The sequence below is a fragment of the Mustelus asterias genome, chromosome 9 (genome assembly GCF_964213995.1).
Source record: "Mustelus asterias chromosome 9, sMusAst1.hap1.1, whole genome shotgun sequence".
NCBI classification, from domain to species: domain Eukaryota; kingdom Metazoa; phylum Chordata; class Chondrichthyes; order Carcharhiniformes; family Triakidae; genus Mustelus; species Mustelus asterias.
In genome coordinates, this window is record NC_135809.1 from 79,515,314 (window position 1) to 79,535,598 (window position 20,285).

Consider the following 20,285-nt stretch of genomic DNA (forward strand, 5'->3'; position numbering starts at 1 on the left):
TGGCTGCTGACCACATTACAACCTTTATCCAAACATTGAAAAAGGAACTGAATTTCATAGGAAAGGTAAGAGTGCTCTTGTCACCAAGGCAGCATTTGATCGAGTGTATCCGGGGGGGGGGGGGAGAGAATCTCCATTGGCTGCAATATTATCCAGCACAAATTCTTTCCATTATCTTCAAGGCGCAAGTCAAGAGTGTGATGGATTGCGCTCTGAATGAGTCCAGCTTTCCAAAATGTGTGCAGTTCCAACAACAACTAGTTTTTCTATGTTTTTATAGCCTAGTAATCGCTAAGCTAGGGACATGTTCGGCACAACTTTGTGGGCTGAAGGGCCTATATTGTGCTGTAGTTTTTCTATGTTTCTAAGTTCTATGTTTCTAACATTCCTGAAATTTAATACCATCCAAAAGAAAGCAGCCTGCTTTTTACTAGTACCTCATCTAGAACCTTATACATTCACTTCCTCTCTTCTCAACACACCAAGGCTGCAAAATGTACCATCTGCAAGATGTCATGCACCTCCAAAGCTTTTTCTAAAGCAGTTCCCAAAACTACAGTCGCTGCTTCCGAGAAGGAGAAAGGCAGCAGGCACATGGCAACAGCACCACCCGTTTATTCAGTATCAATGGGTTAAAATCTTGAAACATTCTCCTGAACAGCCCTGTTGGAAGTACCTTCTTCAGGGGTGCAACAGTGGACACGGGATCAAGAAGTTGACTCACCAGCACCAATCGGTAATAAATGCTGGCAATGTCCATATCCAACAAATAAACAGAAAAGTTTATTTGCAAACCTTATTTTAGCAATTTCAACTGAGTGTGAGCATTGACCAAGACTAGTCTTCTAGTGTACACAGATTGTTAAATAAAAACACTTTGTGTATTTCTCAAGTTCTGGTGATAAACAATTAGGTGTTATTTTCAGACCATTAAACATGCTCATAGAGTGCAATATGCAATCAGCAGGCAATGCATTGCCTTCCTGCAGCAATGGGAAACATCACCAGAAGATAATCTCATGCCTATAGTGCAGTTGGGCATTTAGGTTTATGAACTGATTCCTAAATTAGATGATTTGATAACTTTATTTAGTTTGCCTTTAATTTCCATTATAGAGCTAATATTTGCAATGCTATTCTCTTTTATTTTGTAATTGTAATCATCCATTAATTTTACAAGTTGGTACAATACTGTTTTGCAGTTTTAAAGTTCTGAAAAAGGAATTACTGAAGCACAAATTGTGGTCACCATTGCTTTTGATTTTCTCCAAGCCTATATACTTCATAATCTGATCAGAATTTTGTAGTCAATAGAGAAACAAGGGCACTTGCTACTGCCACAAATGGTACTGGCACAGTGGTTAGCACTGCTGCCTCTCAGCGATTCCCAGCTTGGGTCACTGTTTGTGTGGAGTTTGCACGTTCTCCCCGTGTGTGCTTGGGTTTCCTCCCACAGTCTGAAAGATGCGCTGGTTAGGTGCATTGACCTGAACAGGCACTGGAGTGTGGCATGGGAATTTCACTGTAGCTTCATTGCAGTGTTAATGTAAGCTTTACTTGTGACTAATAAATAAACTTTAAACAAAGTAAGTTTTGCTGTGAGATTTAGCAATCTGTCTAACAAAGATTTCATCTATCATCGTTCAGTGGTATGGAAACTGATTGCCCAGTAAAGAAATGCTGGTATTCAAAATGTAGAGTAGATGTGGATATCCAAGCAACCAATCGCATTAAAAGATTTCAACAGACGCACAAACAGGAAATTAAAGTCTCTAAATTAAAATCACTTAAAAAAAAATCTTTACATGCTGCAAATTAAAGACGTGCATATGAAATGAAGGTAGAAGCTATAAATATTAAGTAAATTAGTTAAAATATGTAGCATAAAGCATCTCATAATTAAGCATTTAACAGTAGGACATGATTATAAAATATTTCTTCGAGGTCAGTTCTGTTCATTAAGTTTTATTAATCACATTTTTTAAAGACTCAGTCACATCTGATTGGACAAGGTGTGTTGAATGGCAATGTGGTTGGGGGGGTGGGTGGAGCAGAGAAATTAAGCTCCTCACTGATTTCAGTGTTTGTTGGTTCTGTGAGGGAGGCCACCTGCAGCCTTCATTGGAGTCCGTAACTTCAGGATTTCTGCAATAATCTGCCTGACATTCGATGTTGCAGTCAGTTTCAGACAGTTATTGTCAGTTCCTGAAAAATCCAGATCAGTTGTTTTACAAAAAGGTAATGATACTCGTATTTTACAGGTTATCATTGGTTGTGATCGGGCGATAGTCCAAAGTTTGGTTTTAACATTTTAGAAATAAAAGTATTGACTGGTAGGGCAATGGATAATTTTATCTTCAGCATGGTAACATGTGCCATTTTAATCAAATTTTATTTATATTTTAATTGAGATACATTTAGATGGTCTGAGCAAATAGGTCATCCCTCAGATATATGCCTATGAAATTCAAATCGCTGGAATATTAAGTATGAGCTGCTCTCATGTATTTTTCCATGTCACACTAGACCATAAAACTTCAGGTAGAATGGGAAGAAAGACCAAATGACAGCAGTCCGACTTCTCCGGTTCCACCTAAACCGAAGAGAGAGGAGAACCCAGAGGTAATGCAATAGTTGATGGTGCAATTTCTAGATTCTGATCACCTTAATTAGAATTTAAGATAAAAGAAAACTGATGAACTTGTGTAATTCTTCCAGTATATTTAAAATACAATTCATCCAGCATATTTAAAATAATTATTTTAATCTAGGTGAAATGTATGAATACAGATATTATGAACTGTAGAGCAACTGGGACTGATTTCACCACTTGAAAAGATAATAGAAGCAGATTTAGAAATAACTTTGTAAGGGGAATTGAATATACTGCATAGTTGGAAAGAAAACATTGCAGGACGTTGGGAATGATGTGGAGATGCCGGCGTTGGACTGGGGTATATACAGTAAGAAGTCTCACAACACCAGGTTAAAGTCCAACAGGTTTATTTGGCAGCAAAAGCCACTTGGAGATCCTCTCCATTTGGAGCCAGCAGTTTGCGGTGTCGATGGTAGTCATAATATGGAGATGCCGGCGTTGGACTGGGGTAAACACAGTAAGAAGTCTCACAACACCAGGTTAAAGTCCAATGGGTTTACTTGGTAGCAAAAGCCACCAAAAGTCTTTTGCTACCAAATAAACCTGTTGGACTTTAACCTGGTGTTGTGAGACTTCTTACGGACTTTGGGAAAACAAGGAGGGCGTCGAACTAATTGAATCGTTCTTTCAAAGAACCTTTCCCGGGCAAGCTGGGCCAATTAGCCTCCATTTAAGCTATCTGATTCTATGCTGCAGCTTGAGCACTGATGATAATATGGGGTCATATTAGTATTTAAGCACTCTAAATATGTAGCATTTTTATGTTGAGAGTGAGTTGGGAGCCAGCAACCAGTGAAGGACTGCTGGTCATCCATGAAATGCTGCCATTCCGTTGTAAGAATGCATTATAGAAGACGCCCTCGAGGCTTCAGAAGACTGAGTTGGAGTTAGGACAATAAGGAACTTTGGCCTTATATCAAGGAAAGAGTTCCAGAAATAAAATTATTGTTCATATTTTAATGTGGGCTTTTTGGACTTCTGTTGCAAATACATTCGGTAACTTTAGCATTTCAACCCCATTATAGTGGGAAACAGTAATTTATACTAGTTATGGAGTATTGTACACAGATTGCAACCAGCCAACACCATTTCCATTCACATGTGTTTCCTTGTGGCCATTGCATCTGCTGTTGCAGGCCATGTCATCAGTCGTCCTCTTGGGGTAATTGTGTTCTACTGAAAATTGATGACCAGACTGTTCTAAACAGTTACTTTGATCTTTCTCTCACTATTGAGAAATAACTTATTTGTATATCATCGTTCATAACCTTTAAAACTAATGAAGTGCCTTTAAAGTGTACGCTATTGTCGTATTGAGAAGTGCGGCAGATAATTTAGGCACAGCAAGCTCCCACAAGCAACAATGAGATACTGACCTGATATCACTGATTAATTTTACTTTTATTATTGCACCAACGTAATGCAAGATTGTTCCAAAATATCTTGTCCTGGGGAAGTAAATTTGACACGTAATTAATTATAAGATCTAAATTCTTTTGGATTACATTTCAAGTGGGTAATTTCCAAGAACAAGAATGTCGTTAAACCATAATTAAAGACATATTGTGCTTTTTTTAATGCCCTCTTGTGACTTTCAGTTAATAAAATGGATATGAGAGAGTAAAAATCCTAGCAGAGGAATTTATTTTTGATGTGGATAGAATTTGTAGCTGAGCTGAGGAGTGAGTAAGAATTGGCTATGGAATATAGCACTGAATTATTTAGAGTACGGATTAAAACTGAAATCTGTATTTCACAGCAATGCTTTCTTGCACAGTCTTAATTGTGAGTTGGTTCATTATTTTTTAAATTAAGGTCTTAAGCAAAATGCATTAACTTACATGATCAACAATGCACCATCCTTTAACAAAATGAAACGTCCCATTGTGCCTCGCAAAAACATTATGAAACAAGTATAAGCCACATAAGGAGATATTTGGGTTAGCGGACCAGAAGTTTGGTCAAAGAGTGAGGTTTGAAGGAGCGTCTTAATGATGTAAAGCAAGGGCGAGAGGTTGAGAGGTGTAAAAAGGGATGACTTCAAGTTTACGAAAAGTAGAAACTGGGAGACCAGTTAGGAATGTGTTGAAATATCAAGCCTAGAGGTGACAAACACGTGAATGTAAATTTTGGCAGCAGATGAATTGAGACCGACGAAAGTGTTGCTGAGGTGGAAATAGGCCTTTTTAGACCAGAAGCAATGTCTTGATCACTCCAATATGTAATTGGAGGAAATTTCTAGTCGTCCAGTACTGGATGTCAGAGAAGCAATCCGATAATTAACCAACACTGAAGAATTTGAGAGAGGTGATAGTAAAGTTGGATACCGTCAGCATTCATTTGAAAACTAACTCTGCGCCTTTGAGTGATGTCACCGAGGAGCAGTATGCAGATGAGAAATAAGACAGATTCTTGGGGGACACCAGAGGTAAAGGTGCAGAAGCAGGAAAAGAAACCATTGCAACTGATTCTCAGCTATGACTCAATAGATAAGAATGGAATCGGGTGAGATTACAGTTGAGAGCAATTGGCGGAGGGTGGTGTGGAGAGGACAAGGAGAGGAAGTTTACCCTTCCGTCACAGTCACATAGTGACTTTAATAAGAGTTGTTCTAGTACTGTGACTCAACAACCTGATTGGTGGGATTCAAACATGGAGTTCTGGGAAAGATGGGAATGTGTTTTGGAGAGGCATGGGAAGTTAGAGATGGGAAAGTAATTTGCAAGGGTTGGTTTTTTTGAGGTGATGGGTCTACATGTGTAGAATAAAATAATCCATATTAATTTATTAGAAATTGTACTGCTTTTCACCAACAGCAAATAAAAGTATAGAAACTTGTCAATAATGTGCTTTAATTAGGTAAAATTGTATTTTGTTTCATTTTATACAGAAAGTTGCTTTCATGGTTTCTCTGGGGTTGGTTACACATGATCATCTTGAAGGTAAGAAATGAGTTTTTGCCTTTTTTGTATCTTAGGATTTTTATTTTGTTTGCACGTACCATTTCCATGGCACTCCTGAGAACAAAGGTTAGCATGCCCAACTTGCTCCTATAGATGTTCTTTTATTTGCAAGTGGTCTGCTGTGAAGTAATGTTATGATCCTGCTAGGGGTCCAGTAACATTTTCATTTAAAATACTGAAAACGCAGATATTTGTTGAAAGAATGAAGCCACAAAGGTCACTGTTTAAAGAAAAATAATTTTACTACACTATTAGGGCAGCACGGTGCCACAGTGGTTAGCACTGCTGCCTCTCAACGGCAGGGATCCGGGTTTGATTCCTGACTTGAGCCACTGTCTGTGTGGAGTGTGCACGTTCTCCCCTGTCTGCATGTCTCCGGGTGCTCCAGTTTCATAGAACATAGAACAGTACAGCACCGAACAGGCCCTTCGGCCCACGATGTTGTGCCGAGCTTTATCTGAAACCAAGATCAACCTATCCCACTCCCTATCATCCTGGTGTGCTCCATGTGCCTATCCAATAACCGCTTAAATGTTCCTAAAGTGTCTGACTCCACTATCACTGCAGGCAGTCCATTCCACACCCCAACCACTCTCTGCATAAAGAACCTACCCTGGACATCCTTCCTATATCTCCCACCACGAACCCTATAGTTATGCCCCCTTGTAATAGCTCCATCCACCCGAGGAAATAGTCTTTGAACGTTCACTCTATCTATCCCCTTCATCATTTTATAAACCTCTATTAAGTCTCCCCTCAACCTCCTCCGCTCCAGAGAGAACAGCCCTAGTTCCCTCAACCTTTCCTCATAAGACCTACCCTCCAAACCAGGCAGCATCCTGGTAAATCTCCTTTGCACTCTTTCCAGCGCTTCTACATCCTCCTTATATGAGGTGACCAGAACTGCACACAATATTCCAAATGTGGTCTCACCAAGGTCCTGTACAGTTGCAGCATAACCCCACGGCTCTTAAACTCCAACCCCCTGTTAATAAAAGCTAACACACTATAGGCCTTCTTCACAGCTCTATCCACTTGAGTGGAAACCTTCAGAGATCTGTGGATATGGACCCCACGATCTCTCTGTTCCTCCACAGTCTTCAGAACCCTACCTTTGACCCTGTAATCCACATTTAAATTAGTCCTGCCAAAATGAATCGCCTCACATTTATCAGGGTTAAACTCCATCTGCCATTTTTCAGCCCAACTTTGCATCCTATCCATGTCTCTTTGCAGTCTACAACAGCCCTCCACCTCATCCACTACTCCACCAATCTTGGTGTCATCAGCAAATTTACTGATCCACTCTTCAACCCCCTCCTCTAGGTCATTAATAAAAATCACAAAGAGCAGAGGACCAAGCACTGATCCCTGTGGCACTCTGCTAGCAACCTGCCTCCAGTCCGAAAATTTTCTATCCACCACCACCCTCTGTCTTCGATCAGATAGCCAGTTACCTATCCAATCGGCCAACTTTCCCTCTATCCCACACCTCCTTACTTTCACCATAAGCCTCCCATAGTTCAAAAATGTGCGGGCTAGGTTGAATGGCCATGCTAATTTGACCCTAGTTTCGGCTTGGGGGTGGGGGGGATTAGCAGGGTAAATATGTGGGGTTAGAGATAGGGTGGGATTGTTGTCGGTGCAGGCTCGATGGACCAAATGGCCTCCTGTACTTAGTATTCATGTTCTTTCATTTTTGATTAGAATCATAGAATTCCTAAGAACTACACCAAATAGTCAGTTACACTAAAATATATTAAAAGTACGATGAATACAGTTACTTTAAGCTGAACTTCTTAACTCCAGTTTCTTTCTATGCCCATTTGGCTTAGCCCCTCACAAAACTCACGTCAGTTACTTATGAGAAATTGGAAGGTTAACCAGTTGTTCTGCTTCCTGTTTCAAAGATTCGTATAAAGATTTCCTGGGCCTTCCACTTACATGTAGCAAGTTTGTCCCTTCAGATCTCCTCCATCCGCACATCGATGTGAATTCCCAGTTCAGCACTAATGCCTCTAGAGTCTTCAGTGTAGCCACTTTGGGTCAGAATTCTCCTGGTTCTAATGTTCAGTAAATCATAGAATTCCTACAGTGCAGATAGAGGCCATTAGACCATTGAGTCCATCGAGCCCACATATTTACACTTCTAGGTCTCCTGACTCTAAGGGACAATTTAGCAAAGCCAATCAATCTAACCCGCACATCTTGGGACTGTGGGACGAAACCAGAGCACCCGGAGGAAACCCACGCAGACACGGGGAGAAACTCCACACAGACAATGACCCGAGGCAGGAATTGAACCCTGGGTCCCTGACGCTGTGAGGTAGCAGTGCTAATCACTGTGCCACCGTGCCGTCCCATCTGGAGTCTTCCATCAAGGGACTCAGCTTATTTATCCCAAAGTTCAACTCACTGTTGGAGTCCTTCAATTATCAAACATTTTAAGTCCTTTTAACCAGCACAGAATTTCAACTAAATTCTGATTGAATGAGATGTTCCCTGCAGCCAGCTTGAGCTAAACTAAACTGTTTAAAAAACAGAACCACACAGAGGAATTTACAACTCCCTGTAATTAATTTACCCTTTTCTTCACTATTATTTATCTCCCAGCGAGCTTGGTCAATATCAGTTACTAGAAATGAGTTGCTTTTTACAAGAAACCATCTTGGAGAAACCTAAAGGGAGTTCTTAAAGGGACCGCACAGTCCTTGAGGAGACAAAGTTCCCTCTTCACATCAAGGATATCCTACATCCAGTTGTGTAGCACTACTGCCGTGCTCAATCAGATGGACTTTGGACAGATATAGCAACTCGGCAGGGCATCCATGAGGTGCTGTGGGCCATTAGCAACAGCAGAATTATACTTGGCCACAATCTCTAACCTTGTGACCTGGCATATCCCCCTCTCTACCTTTACCACCAAATCAGGGGATTAACCCTGGTTCAATGAAGAGTGCAGGAAGGTATGCCAGGAGCAGCACCAGGCATACCTAAAAATGAGATGAAGCTAAATCGCAGGACTACTCCTAAACAGCATAAGCAGCAAGTGCTAGAGCTAAACAATTCTGCAACCAACAGATTGGATCTAAGCTCTGCAGTCTTGCCATGTCCAGTTGTGAATGGTGATGGGCGATTAAACAACCCATAGGAGGAGGAGAAGACTCCATAAATATCCAAATATCACTAATCTCAATGATAGGGGAGCCCAGCATATCAGTGGAAAAAGATGAGGCATTTGCAGCAATCTTCAGCCAGAAGTGCCAAGTAGATTGTCTATCTCGACCTTCTCCAAAGGTCCCAGCATTGCAGATGCAAGCCTTCAGCCAACTTGATTCACTCCACGTGATACAAGAAACAGCTGAAGGCAGTGCAAAGGCAATGGGCCCCAACAATATTCCGATAATAGTGCTGACAGCCTTTGCTCCAGAACTTGCCTAGGACAAGCTGTTCCAATACAACTACAACACTAGCATCTACCTGGCAATGTGGAAAATTGCCCAGGTTTGTCCTGTTCACAAAACGTAAGACAAATCCAACATGGCCAATTATCGCCCCATCATGAGTAAAGTGATGGAAGGGGTCATCAACAGTGCTATCATGCAGCACTTGCTTAGCAATAATCTGTTCACTGGTTTTCGGTTTGGGTTCCACCAAGGTCAATCAGCTCCTAACCTCATTACAGCCTAGGTTGAAGCATGGGCAAAAGAGCTGAATTCCAGAGGTGATGTGAAAATGACTGCCCTTGACATCAAGGCAAAATTTGACCGAGTGTGGCATCAAGAAGACCTAGCAAAACTGGACCCAATAGAAATCGGTGGGGGTGATTCCTCTGCTGGTTGGAGTCATACCTGGCACAGAGGAAGATGGTTGTGGTGGTTGGACGCCAATCATCTCAACTCCAGGGTATCACTGCAGGAGTCCCTCAGGGTAGTGCCCTAGGCCCAGTCACCTTCAGCTGCTTCACCCTTGACCTTCCTTCCATCATAAGGTCAGAAGTGGGGATATTCACTAATGATTTTCACTAAGTTCAGCACCATTCGCAACTCCTCAGATACTGAAGCAGTCCATATCTAAATGCAGCAAGACCTGGGCAATATCAGGCTTGGATTGACAAATGGGAAGTAACATTCATGCCCCACAAGTGCCAAACAATAACCATCTCCAACAAGAGAGATTCTAAGCATCGCCCCTTGGCATTACCATCGCTGAATCCCCCAATATCAACATCCTGGGCTAACCATTGAGCAGAAACTGAACTGGACTAGCCATATAACTACTGTGGCTACAAGAATAGGTCAGAGGCTACAAATCATGTGATGAGTAACTCGCCTCCATAGCCTGTCCACCATTGACAAGGCACAACTCATGAGTGTAGTGGAATGTTGTCCACTTGCCTGGATGAGTGCAGCTCCAAGAATACTCAGGAATTTGACATCACCCAGGACAAAGTAGCGCACATGATTGGCACCCCTTCCACAAACATTCACGCCCACCACCACCTATGAACAATGGCAGCTTTGTGTACCATCTACCAGATGCGCTGCAGAAGGGCACCAAGGGTTCTTAGACAGCACCTTCCAAATCCACAACAGCTACCATCTAGAAGGGTAAGGGCAGCTGATACTTGGGAACACCACCACATGGAATGTTGTCTCCAAGTCACCTGCCATCCTGACTTGCACAATATATTGCTGTTCAAAATCCTGGAACTCCCTCCTTAACAGCATTGTGGGTGTACCTATTGTTAAAACTCTTACGGTGTACCTATATCACAGGGACTGCAGCAGTTCAAGAAGGCAGCTCACCACCACCTTCTTGAGGGCACCTAGGGATGTGCAATGAATGCTGGCCTAGCAAGTGACACCCACATCCCATAAATGAATTTAAAAGTGCATAAAATCATTTATACCAGTTTTTCTGATTTCAGGCAAATTGTACTGAGAAAAGCAACACATCTGAGCAATAACTCCAGGCCCTCGTATTTTATTTTTAAAATTGCAACTTTAAGTTTCAAAACTTAGCCAGATACCTTCAGCCACATCGGCAAGGCAGCAGTTGGAAATTAAGTGATTCCCGCAGGAAGGGAAAAAAAAGACCTGCATGAATCTAGTTGCAGCAAGCAAATGATGGTGTGTGTTAGGGTCAGGTTATGTTACAGATTTTTTTGTGAAACAGCTGATGATGAGAGATGGGAACTTGAATTCCTCAATATAATTTTTGGATAACATGAGCTAGGTTTGCATCCACATTCTCCACACCACTGGGTTATTTTGGTAACATGCTTTAGTGAGTCCCTGAACTGAAGGAAGCACAGTCATAACGAGATAAGTTATGTAATAGTTGATTCAAAACAGCATAGGTAGGTGGCTGCAGAAACGTTAGTCACAGTTCGTGTGAAATTTGGAGAGGTCAGGGAGTAAATACTCAAAACAATATATAGTAAATGCATTTATATGCAAATATATCTTGGAGTAATCCAGTATGTCCTATAATCTTTTGATTTTAACCAGAAATCCAAAGCAAGAGGCAAGAAAGGAAACGACGAACAACAGCAAATCCAGTGTACAGTGGAGCAATTTTTGAACCAGAGGTACTAGTTTAAAGAGTATTTGTTACATTTATAACAAACCCTTATAACTGTGTTACTACCTGTAATAAAATTTCCAAATTGCAGTTTCCATTTGTATTTTGGGTGTGTGAATTGAGTGCAGTATTACTGATATTTTCTGATATAGTATTTGGGTTTGCTTTGCGTCCATGATTCCAAAATGAGAGGAAACCCTACAAGCAATAGTAGGCCAAGGAGATTGCATCCTATGGGATTTATTTTATCGTTTGTAGCTGAAATTTTCACTCTCTTCATATAAATTTTGTCGTTCTTTGTACTACAGCGCAAAAAGTCTGCAGTAACTTACCTGAACAGCCCTGTGCAACCTGGGACACGGAGAAGAGGTAAAAGTCATAAGTTACTTCTAGTAAAACAAGTGTACAATTTGGTGTTTTTTTTAATTCACTTCAGGCAATTCATTCAAATTTCTGTTGTAAAGCTTTGGTTTTAATTATTTCTGTCATAGTAGACCAAAACAACAATAAGTTTAACAGGATATAGATTTTCTATTTGACTAAACTTCAAAATATTGAACAAAAATTTTGTTCAAAGAAGACTTTTTAGATGCTTTCACTTTTATTTCATTATTTTCGTTCCATCCTATACGGTATATAAAATCTTGGTTAGGCCGCATTTGGAGTATTGCGTGCGTTCTGGTCACCACATCAGAAGGATGTGGAAGCTTTGGAGAGAGTGCAAAGAAGGTTCTCCAGGATGTTGGCTATGAGGAGAGGTTGAATAAACTGGGATTGTTTTCACTGGAAAGACTGAGGTTGAGGAGAGACCTGATAGAGGTCTACAAAATTATGAGAGGTATAGACAAGGTAAATAATTAGAGACCTATTCCAAGGGTGGAAGTGTCAATTACAAGGGGGCACAGGTTCAAGGTAAGAGGGGGAAAGTTTAAGGGGGATGTACGGAGAAAGTCTTCATGCAGAGAGCGGTGGGTGCCTAGAACGCACTGCCAAAGGATATGGTGAAAGCAGGCACATTAACAACATTTAAGAGGCATCTGGATGGGTGCATGAATAGGGAGGAAATGGAGCGATACAGACAGAGTAAGGGCAGGAGGTTTTTTTTTTTAGTTAGGGCATCATGATCGGCACAGGCATGGAGGGCCAAAGGGCTTGTTCATGTGCTGTACTTTTCTTTGTTCTTTGTTTTCAAATCCCTCCATAGCCTCACCCCTGCCTATCACAGTAATCTACATTCCTCCAAAATCGCTGCAGTTGTCCAATTCTGACCTCCTGTGCATCCTTGATGTTCATCATTCCATTTGGCCATGATCACTTTCCATAAACCACTCTGCATCTTTCTTCCTTAGTGACACTTCTTAAAATCTACCTATTTGACCTAGCTTTTGGTTATCTATCCTAATATCTCCTTACGTGATTGGGTATTAAATTGTGTTTAATAACATTCCTGTGGAATGACTTGGGATATTTTACCATCTTAAAGGCAATATCTGAATGTAATTGTAATATATTGGCTAACCTTTTTCATAGTTTGCACAATGGAATAAACCATTTTTTAATATGTTGAGCACACTACTGTTAATGTTATCAAAACAATTAACTACTTTACTCTAAATGAGGCACTTGTCTCAAGAAAGGAAATCAAAAAGCAAAATTACTCTTTGATCACTTAAAAACAAAATAACTTGAACAGGATTAGGCCCAAATGGCCATCATGTCTGCTGCACCATTATATTAAACCCATGGCTGATCTTCTACCTCAACTCCACTTTCCTACCCGATCCACATATCTCTTGATTTCATTAGTCTGGCACCCCAAAGTAACAGTTTGTCAATTTGAAAATTGCCTGTTTAATCTTAGTCTCTCTTTTCCATTGTTTAGTTAATTCTGTATACATACTGCTCTTTTGCTCCCAACCCCGTGAACCTTTAGCTTGCGCCACAGATTTTTTTAGTGCCTTATCAAATGCCTTTTGGAAATCTAGTTGTGCATCCAGTAGCTCCCCTTTATGTATCCCCAAAAAGCTCTAGTAGACTTGCCAAACTATTTCCCATTCATTAAACCAACTTGACTCCACCTAATATAATTTTCTAAATGCCCTCTTGCCACTTCCTTAATAATAGATTTCAGCATTTTCCCAGTGACATGATGTCTGACTAATTGGCCTGTTCCCTGTTTTCTCTCTCCCTCATTTGCTTACTAGTGTTGTTACATTTGCAACCTTCCAATCTGGGGAATATCGAAAGATCACAACTAATGCATCTGTATCTCTGCACAAAACTCTCTTAGAACCTCGGGATGTAACCATCCCGTCCAGGGGAATTGTCGACTTTATGCCCCATTAACTTCTCCAGCACTTTTTCTTTGCAGTTATCGTTCTATTTCTGGTATGTATTTTATGTTTTCTACTGTGAAAATAGACACAAAATATTTGTTTAACTACTCTCCTTACCTTCAGGCTTACTACTACTTGTACTATTATAAACCTCTTTTAATCTAATGCTATCCTTTAGTTAACCACAAATGAATCGCTTTTTCAATGGTGTTTCCATTCTCAGTGAAATGTATATTCGTTAAAAATTATGGAATGATTCATTAAATGTTGGCCATGCCGTTTCTTCTCATTTCACAATGTATCTTGGCTGGCTCTTTCCTCATAACTATGTAATTGGCATTATTTAAATTTAATACTCTACTTTTAGCTAAATGAAAGTCACTCTGGAATAAGATCTGAAATTATGATCACCCCTCCCCAGGAGGATTCCTTAATGTAAGATAACTGACACTACAGAAGAAAAGATTTAAAATAACCCCATCCCTAGTTGGTTTTATGGCACGTTGTAATAGGAACCATCACAAATGCATTTCATGAACTCCTATAAGTTCTTTTTGCCAATTTGATTTGTCCAATTTATATGAAGATTAAAGTACCCATGATTATTGCATTGTCTTTTCACAATCAGCTCTGCCCGCCGCTGTCCTCTGCCTGCTTCTGCCTCTTGAGTTCTCTGCCCAAAGGCAGGACCTTGGCGGTTATTTGCCAAATCATGGCACAGAGCCATGACTCATTACTAAGGCTCAGGTGAAGAGGCAGGCTCTGAATCTAACTTGACTGAAACAGGGATTGTACCTCGTCCTGTAGCTGTTAAGTTGGCCCACACGCTAGCTGTATGGCAAATATATAGATTAATACCGTCCAAAAGTACAGCTGCTGTTCAGGAGCTTATAAACTGTTCCCATTTGATTTCCACCCATTAATTATAGCAAAAGTAAATGCGGATCTCTGAGGTGCTGAGATGGGAACATCTTAATGGGAAGTAAGGAAATCACAGATGTTTAATCAAATATTTTGTGTCTCACTTCACAATAAATAGATTCTGCTTCTTGCTCTTCTGAGCCTTGACCTTCTCTAACTTCTGTTGTTATGTTATCCCTTATTATCAGGGCTACTGCACCTCCTTTTCCTTTGTTTTTTAAATGTCAAATACGCTGGAATATTAAACATGTCTGTATACTTGCTGTTAGATCAAACTCATCTATCTCTATTTATGCCATTTATTCACTTTTTTGTGTTTGCTTCTGACATTCAGATAAAGTATTTTTAAATTTAACTTTTTAGCTTTTTACCCTGCTTTGACCTTGTTCACTGCACTATTAGCATTAAATGTTTTGTTCCTTACTGTCACACTGCTTATCTTTCAACAAATTTCTACATTGCATTATAACCTTAATTTTTCTTATGGAAATAACTCTTACCTGAACCCTCTTCCCCATTATCTTTTTAGTTTTAAGCCCTATCGCCAACTTCCCAGTGACTAGTTCAGGAATGCTTGTCATAGAATCCCTACAGTGCAGAAGGGGGCCATTCGACCCATCAAGTCTGCACCGACCACTTTCCCACCCTATTGCCATAACCCCTCATATTTACCCTGCTAATCCCCCTGACACTAGGGTTAATTTAGCATGGCCAATCAACTTAATCTGCATATGTTTGGACTGTGGGAGGAAACCAGGGCACCCGGAGTAAACCCACGCAGACATGGGGAAAATGTGCAAACTCCACGCAGACAGTGACCCGAGGCTGGAATTGACAGTGACACTCCCTGGCAATGTGAGGTAGCAGTGCTCACCACTGTGCCACCGTGCCGCCAGCTATATCAGGTTTGAGAATTGTACTACCACTTCCCTATTGGTATCAACAATACCTTATCGGTCACATTTCCAAATCCAAAACATTCTCTTTATTGAACGTAAAGACTCTGCTTAAATTGTGACTACATTTATACAAACTGAAAGTGGCTTTCCCACTTAGCAAAGCGATTGGTTTCAAGAAGTGCCAGGGTGACCGCTTTCTAGCACTGAGATTGCTAAGCTCCTTGCCATTTCAAAAGGACCTGAATTTTGGTGCTGTTGCAGAATGGACGTTCATGAATAGTATGCGAGCTATATTTGCAAATAAGTGTTTCTGTTTTGAGTGATACATGCAGTTGTGCATAATGTGCTTTATGATATCTTGATTATTTTTAAAAATATTTTGTAAAGACGTATTCTTTCTTGGGAAATGTATGCTTTTACAATGCTTCTTGCTTTCAGTGCATTAAAATAGAATTCCAGTTTGGGACACAGTAAATAATAAATAGTGAAAATGACTAGATAGTTCATATCTATACCTTAATAGAGAACAGTGCACATTTTCACTGACTAGTGTGAAGATTTGTGTTAAGTATACATTAAAAACGTAACTTGAAATTAAGGTGGTTTTCCATAGCAGCTATTCATCTCCATCTGTGCTCTGAAAGTTGTACAGTTGTTAAATGTAATTTTTGGATGTACTGCTCCATTCTTGAAATTTTATTGATCGTTTTAAGGTGGTTGAATTTTGTCATGGGGAATAGATATTCTTCTTATAAGACTTGACTTGCTTGGGTCATTGGCCTGTGCTCTTTGAACCAAGGATCCTGCTGTTAACCAAGAACCAGAAATAAGAGTTACATTCCTCTGCCCACACAGTGTATAGATGAAGATTTAGCCTAGTGGCAAATGTAAATGCATAAAGCAAGCATATTTGATTTGTCAAGTTATAACAGCTTCTCCAATTCAATTGTTTCTAAAAATGTGTTTTCCCCCACAAATAAGCTTTTATAACTCATAACTCTCTATAGAAATAAAGTATATATTAAAAATTTGCTCATGGGATGTCCCTGTCATTGGCTAAGCCAGCATTTGTTGTCTATCCCGAATTGTCCCGAGAAAGTGGTGGGGATTGCACTTAAGAAGTTGTGGGGAACCATAGCTTTAAGGCTAAGTACTTGCATTTTCTCTTTCTAAAATTACTGTCACATGTGTTGTTAAATATTTAATCTTTTCTGCTGCAAATCTCCAAACAATAGTTCTGTGTTGTACTTTCCAAATTACTGTTTTGCAAAGTTTTACCTTCTATTTTTCTTGCCCCCCAACTCAACCCTGCCAACTCCCACCCCACCTTCCCATTACTGAGTTTGTAACCAGCCAATTACGAAATGAGCAATGGGTTTCTCCATGGCATCTTGCCGTGATGTCTGTTGATGCTCAGTTGACAGAATGCCAAAAGGCAAAGTACATTATTTCCATTTCCTCTTTGTCTGACATTTGTGTTATCTATAAAAGCAGAACTAAGGATTACTAAATTGACCCATTAAACATGAAGGGTAGTCTGTGGAAACAGAGGTCTTCATTTTAGAATCTACTCTTCCATTTGACTTTAAACCCTCTCCCCTCCTACGTAAGCCCACACCACTCACCAAACAAACAGTAATGCATTGTATGCAATAATGTAGAACATTAATGTTACTAGTGTTATTTTTTGGTACAATAAAGGATCAGTAGCATTTGAATATCCCTGTTCCCTGGTCTGACTGAACAGAACAACACATCTTCACTTCTTAACCATAAGTTTATCTAACTTTGGATCTTTAGCCCCAGTAGTCTACTGCACTTCTCTATCACCATTGTGGTATAAAAGTCATCATCAGTGGGCTTTTTTTTTTGTTGCTATTTTGCAGCATAAAGTTCATTGCAACAACTTAGAACTACTGGAATTCTATTAGTCTGAAAGTGCAGACTGCACACTGTTAAACTTCAGTTTTAGACTTGTGGGATTTGGGCACCTGAACTTCATGCTGGTAGAAACTTATTGGTAATTGTTTTAATCAAAACTCTTTAAGGATTAAATAGATGTTAGTACAGCAATAGTTTAGGCCTCAGTACAGTAATTCCATTTCATTGCTTCAAGTCAAGATGAAGATGCTGAGTAACACAAAGGAAAAGTAGCAAATGCATCAACTCTCTTCCATTGTGAAAATTACTTAGATTCAGAATCCTGTTCACTAAAAAATTTTGGGATAATAAATTGCTGCTTTTGCATTGGACTTAGTAGGGTTCTAGGAGGGTTGGAAGTAACCCCACATTAAATTTGGGAGATTTAGTGAGGCCACTCAGTGAGAAGACTTGGTGAAACCTGTAGGATGCATGTGCACCATATAGCCAATGATTAGGAGTTTTGATTAGGTAAATTTGCGCTAGTTGGTATATCAATAGCTTTTGAGAGCATAAATTTAAAATCAGAAGAATGAAGCAAGGGGTTTGGAACTCTTTTTACATAAGGTTGTTAGACCATGGAATGATTACTCTATAGCATTAGTGGCGGAAGTAGAATCTTCAATGGTTTTTAAAAGAGATGGATAATTAACTTTTAAAGCTTTGGAGAATGGGCTAAGTGGATAGTTCTTTCAAATAGATTCTTCTTGTGCAGCAATTTTTATTATTTTATGACATGCATTCCTCTTTGATTCCAAATTGTCTCCAGGGTAACTTTGCTGCTATTTTGTCATTTGGATACTGATTTGGATCATCGCAAGTGCTGGGGGTTTGGTTCCTGATGATGATTATGCAGTGAATGTATTAATTCTTCTCCGTTTCCTCCACCTACCTTGAAAAACCTGACCCACTTGCTCTTTCAAATTCAGATGTTTAGAAGAAGCAATAGCTTTATCAGTGATGACTTTCCAAAATGGATGCTTAACTCATGCTACCTTAATTAAGATTCTATGAGTATTGACAGTTTCTTCACTCTGCATTATGTTGCATGTTAACAAGTACATCTGCATTTGAATAAATACATGCATGGGTTTCCTGAATAGGACTATTTTCGAAGATTTTGCAAAAGATAATTGGGGCTGCTTTTATAAAAACGGTTATAATAATTATAATGAAATGTTATTTTCAATTAATCAAATGCAGCTTTTTCCTGAAACATAAAATTGGGATTTGAGGAACTGTCATTGTGTGCCAAACAACTGGGAAGCCCTTAAATAGAATCTCTAAAACAATTATGCCATATACTGATTTGTTACATCTTCGTTGCTTGTTAGATAGTTAACCCTCAAGTTATGGTTTTGGAAATCTGATCAGAAAAGCCGTTATTTTTTATATTCATAATATAATAAAATTAACAGTATTACCTTTTATAGTTTTTGATCTTTCTGTACCTTACACCAAGTTATGTTTGTTCATATTACTGCTGACAAATTTGTTAACTTTATTTTTTCCCTTTTTATTACATGCCTTTATGTATTATTGCTTGTTCCTTGTTTTGACCTTTAACTTGTGACTGTTTATTAACACTTGTCTATGCTCCTCCTCCCCTTTCCTCAATGGCAGCCAATGAGGATCAGTGGTTGAAGGTATGTGTATATATATTTGGTGTTCTTTTTTTTCTTGTATGTAGGTCGCCCTCCTAAGTACACTAGTGTGCTGGGCATGGGGGCAATGGCACCTTCTTCCCCTCCGAGTCATCCTGCCTCCCCAGATTTCGAAAAAACAGAGAATTTGCTCAGTTTTGGCGCTCCAGCACAGCCTGCATCCAGCCCCAGCTCTGTAGATGTAAGTTACCAAATTTCATAGGGTTAATAAGTCAACACATTCTGAGGTATTAATTATACAGATTTATTTATTTTTCTTGTATACGGGTAATGGCTAACAAAAGAAGGAATAGCTTGGAAATTTTAACTACATTATGAGCCTTTCCTCCTCCTCCTACCTTCACCTTGCTCTCTCACTCACCACGTCCTTTATGTACATGCATAGTTGCTAAACAATGCCTCCATCTATATACTGCAACACAGACTACACTATAACTAGTCTTTACTTCTGTGTTGAAAGTCAGATCACTCCTATACAGTTTATTCGTATTACTGCATGCTCAGTTTAACTGAGGCCCAGGCCTTCGTTGTCCCTTAGAATTTACACGATTCCTTTGTTAAATATGATTCAGTGTACTTACTTGCAAGATGACAGGACATGCTGCAACTCAATTTGTGGATATTTTGCCCCACAGATCAGAATTGTCGATGACAAATTTGTTGTACCAGTAATTTTCTCAAGCATCACACAAATGATGGCTTGTGTTTGGGTGCTATTAACCATCTGGATCTCCCCCCACCCACTCGCTTCTTCCCCAAATTAACTAGCTTGAGTGTTTTTCCAGTATCTGAACTAACTTGTGACTTGAAAATGACGCTTCTTCATTTTCACCTTCAGTCAGCAGGATAGGGCAGTTTGAGCTGGAGTTTCCTGTGTTTGTTATCAACTGCTTTTTATATTGACAGACAAGGCATGGTAGGAGCGACTTTTCACATTTCAGAGTATGTTGCAAAGCTGTAATTTAATCAAGAGCTCACATTAAATCATCGTTGTGAAACTTCAGCAGTTTCTCATCAAGTTTAGTCTTATTTTTAATTTCTGTGATTCCTCTTTTAAATTCTAGTTTTGGTGGTTTACAAGGTGCAGAGCCACAACATTAACTCTATAATATCAGTACCTTGTGCAACACAAGGTGCCCAATTATCACAATTTGCAATTGACATTTTTGTCTGTTTTCTAAATATTTTTGGAGGTTTACTTGAATACGTTAACAGAAAGATGGAGTATTCCACTGCTTTATAATCAGATATTTTACCCCAAAAATGGTCTACGATTTCCATATTTGGAACTCATATTGAAATTTGCTCTCTGGCTTTTTCTCATAGAATCCCTACAGTGC

At 39.6% G+C, this 20,285-nt stretch overlaps 1 protein-coding gene across 5 annotated transcripts in view; it reads left to right on the forward strand.

Moving 5' to 3' along the window:
• phf21aa (PHD finger protein 21Aa) overlaps positions 1 to 20,285 on the forward strand; it is a 310,619-nt gene that overhangs the window by 261,700 nt on the left and 28,634 nt on the right. For all 5 annotated transcript variants that reach the window (XM_078220409.1, XM_078220407.1, XM_078220411.1 and 2 more), the window contains exons 8-12: positions 2,527 to 2,622; positions 5,547 to 5,598; positions 11,133 to 11,212; positions 11,514 to 11,574; positions 18,972 to 19,126. In XM_078220409.1, coding sequence (XP_078076535.1) covers positions 2,527 to 2,622; positions 5,547 to 5,598; positions 11,133 to 11,212; positions 11,514 to 11,574; positions 18,972 to 19,126 — 444 coding nt within the window. The remainder of the gene's footprint in view (positions 1 to 2,526; positions 2,623 to 5,546; positions 5,599 to 11,132; positions 11,213 to 11,513; positions 11,575 to 18,971; positions 19,127 to 20,285) is intronic.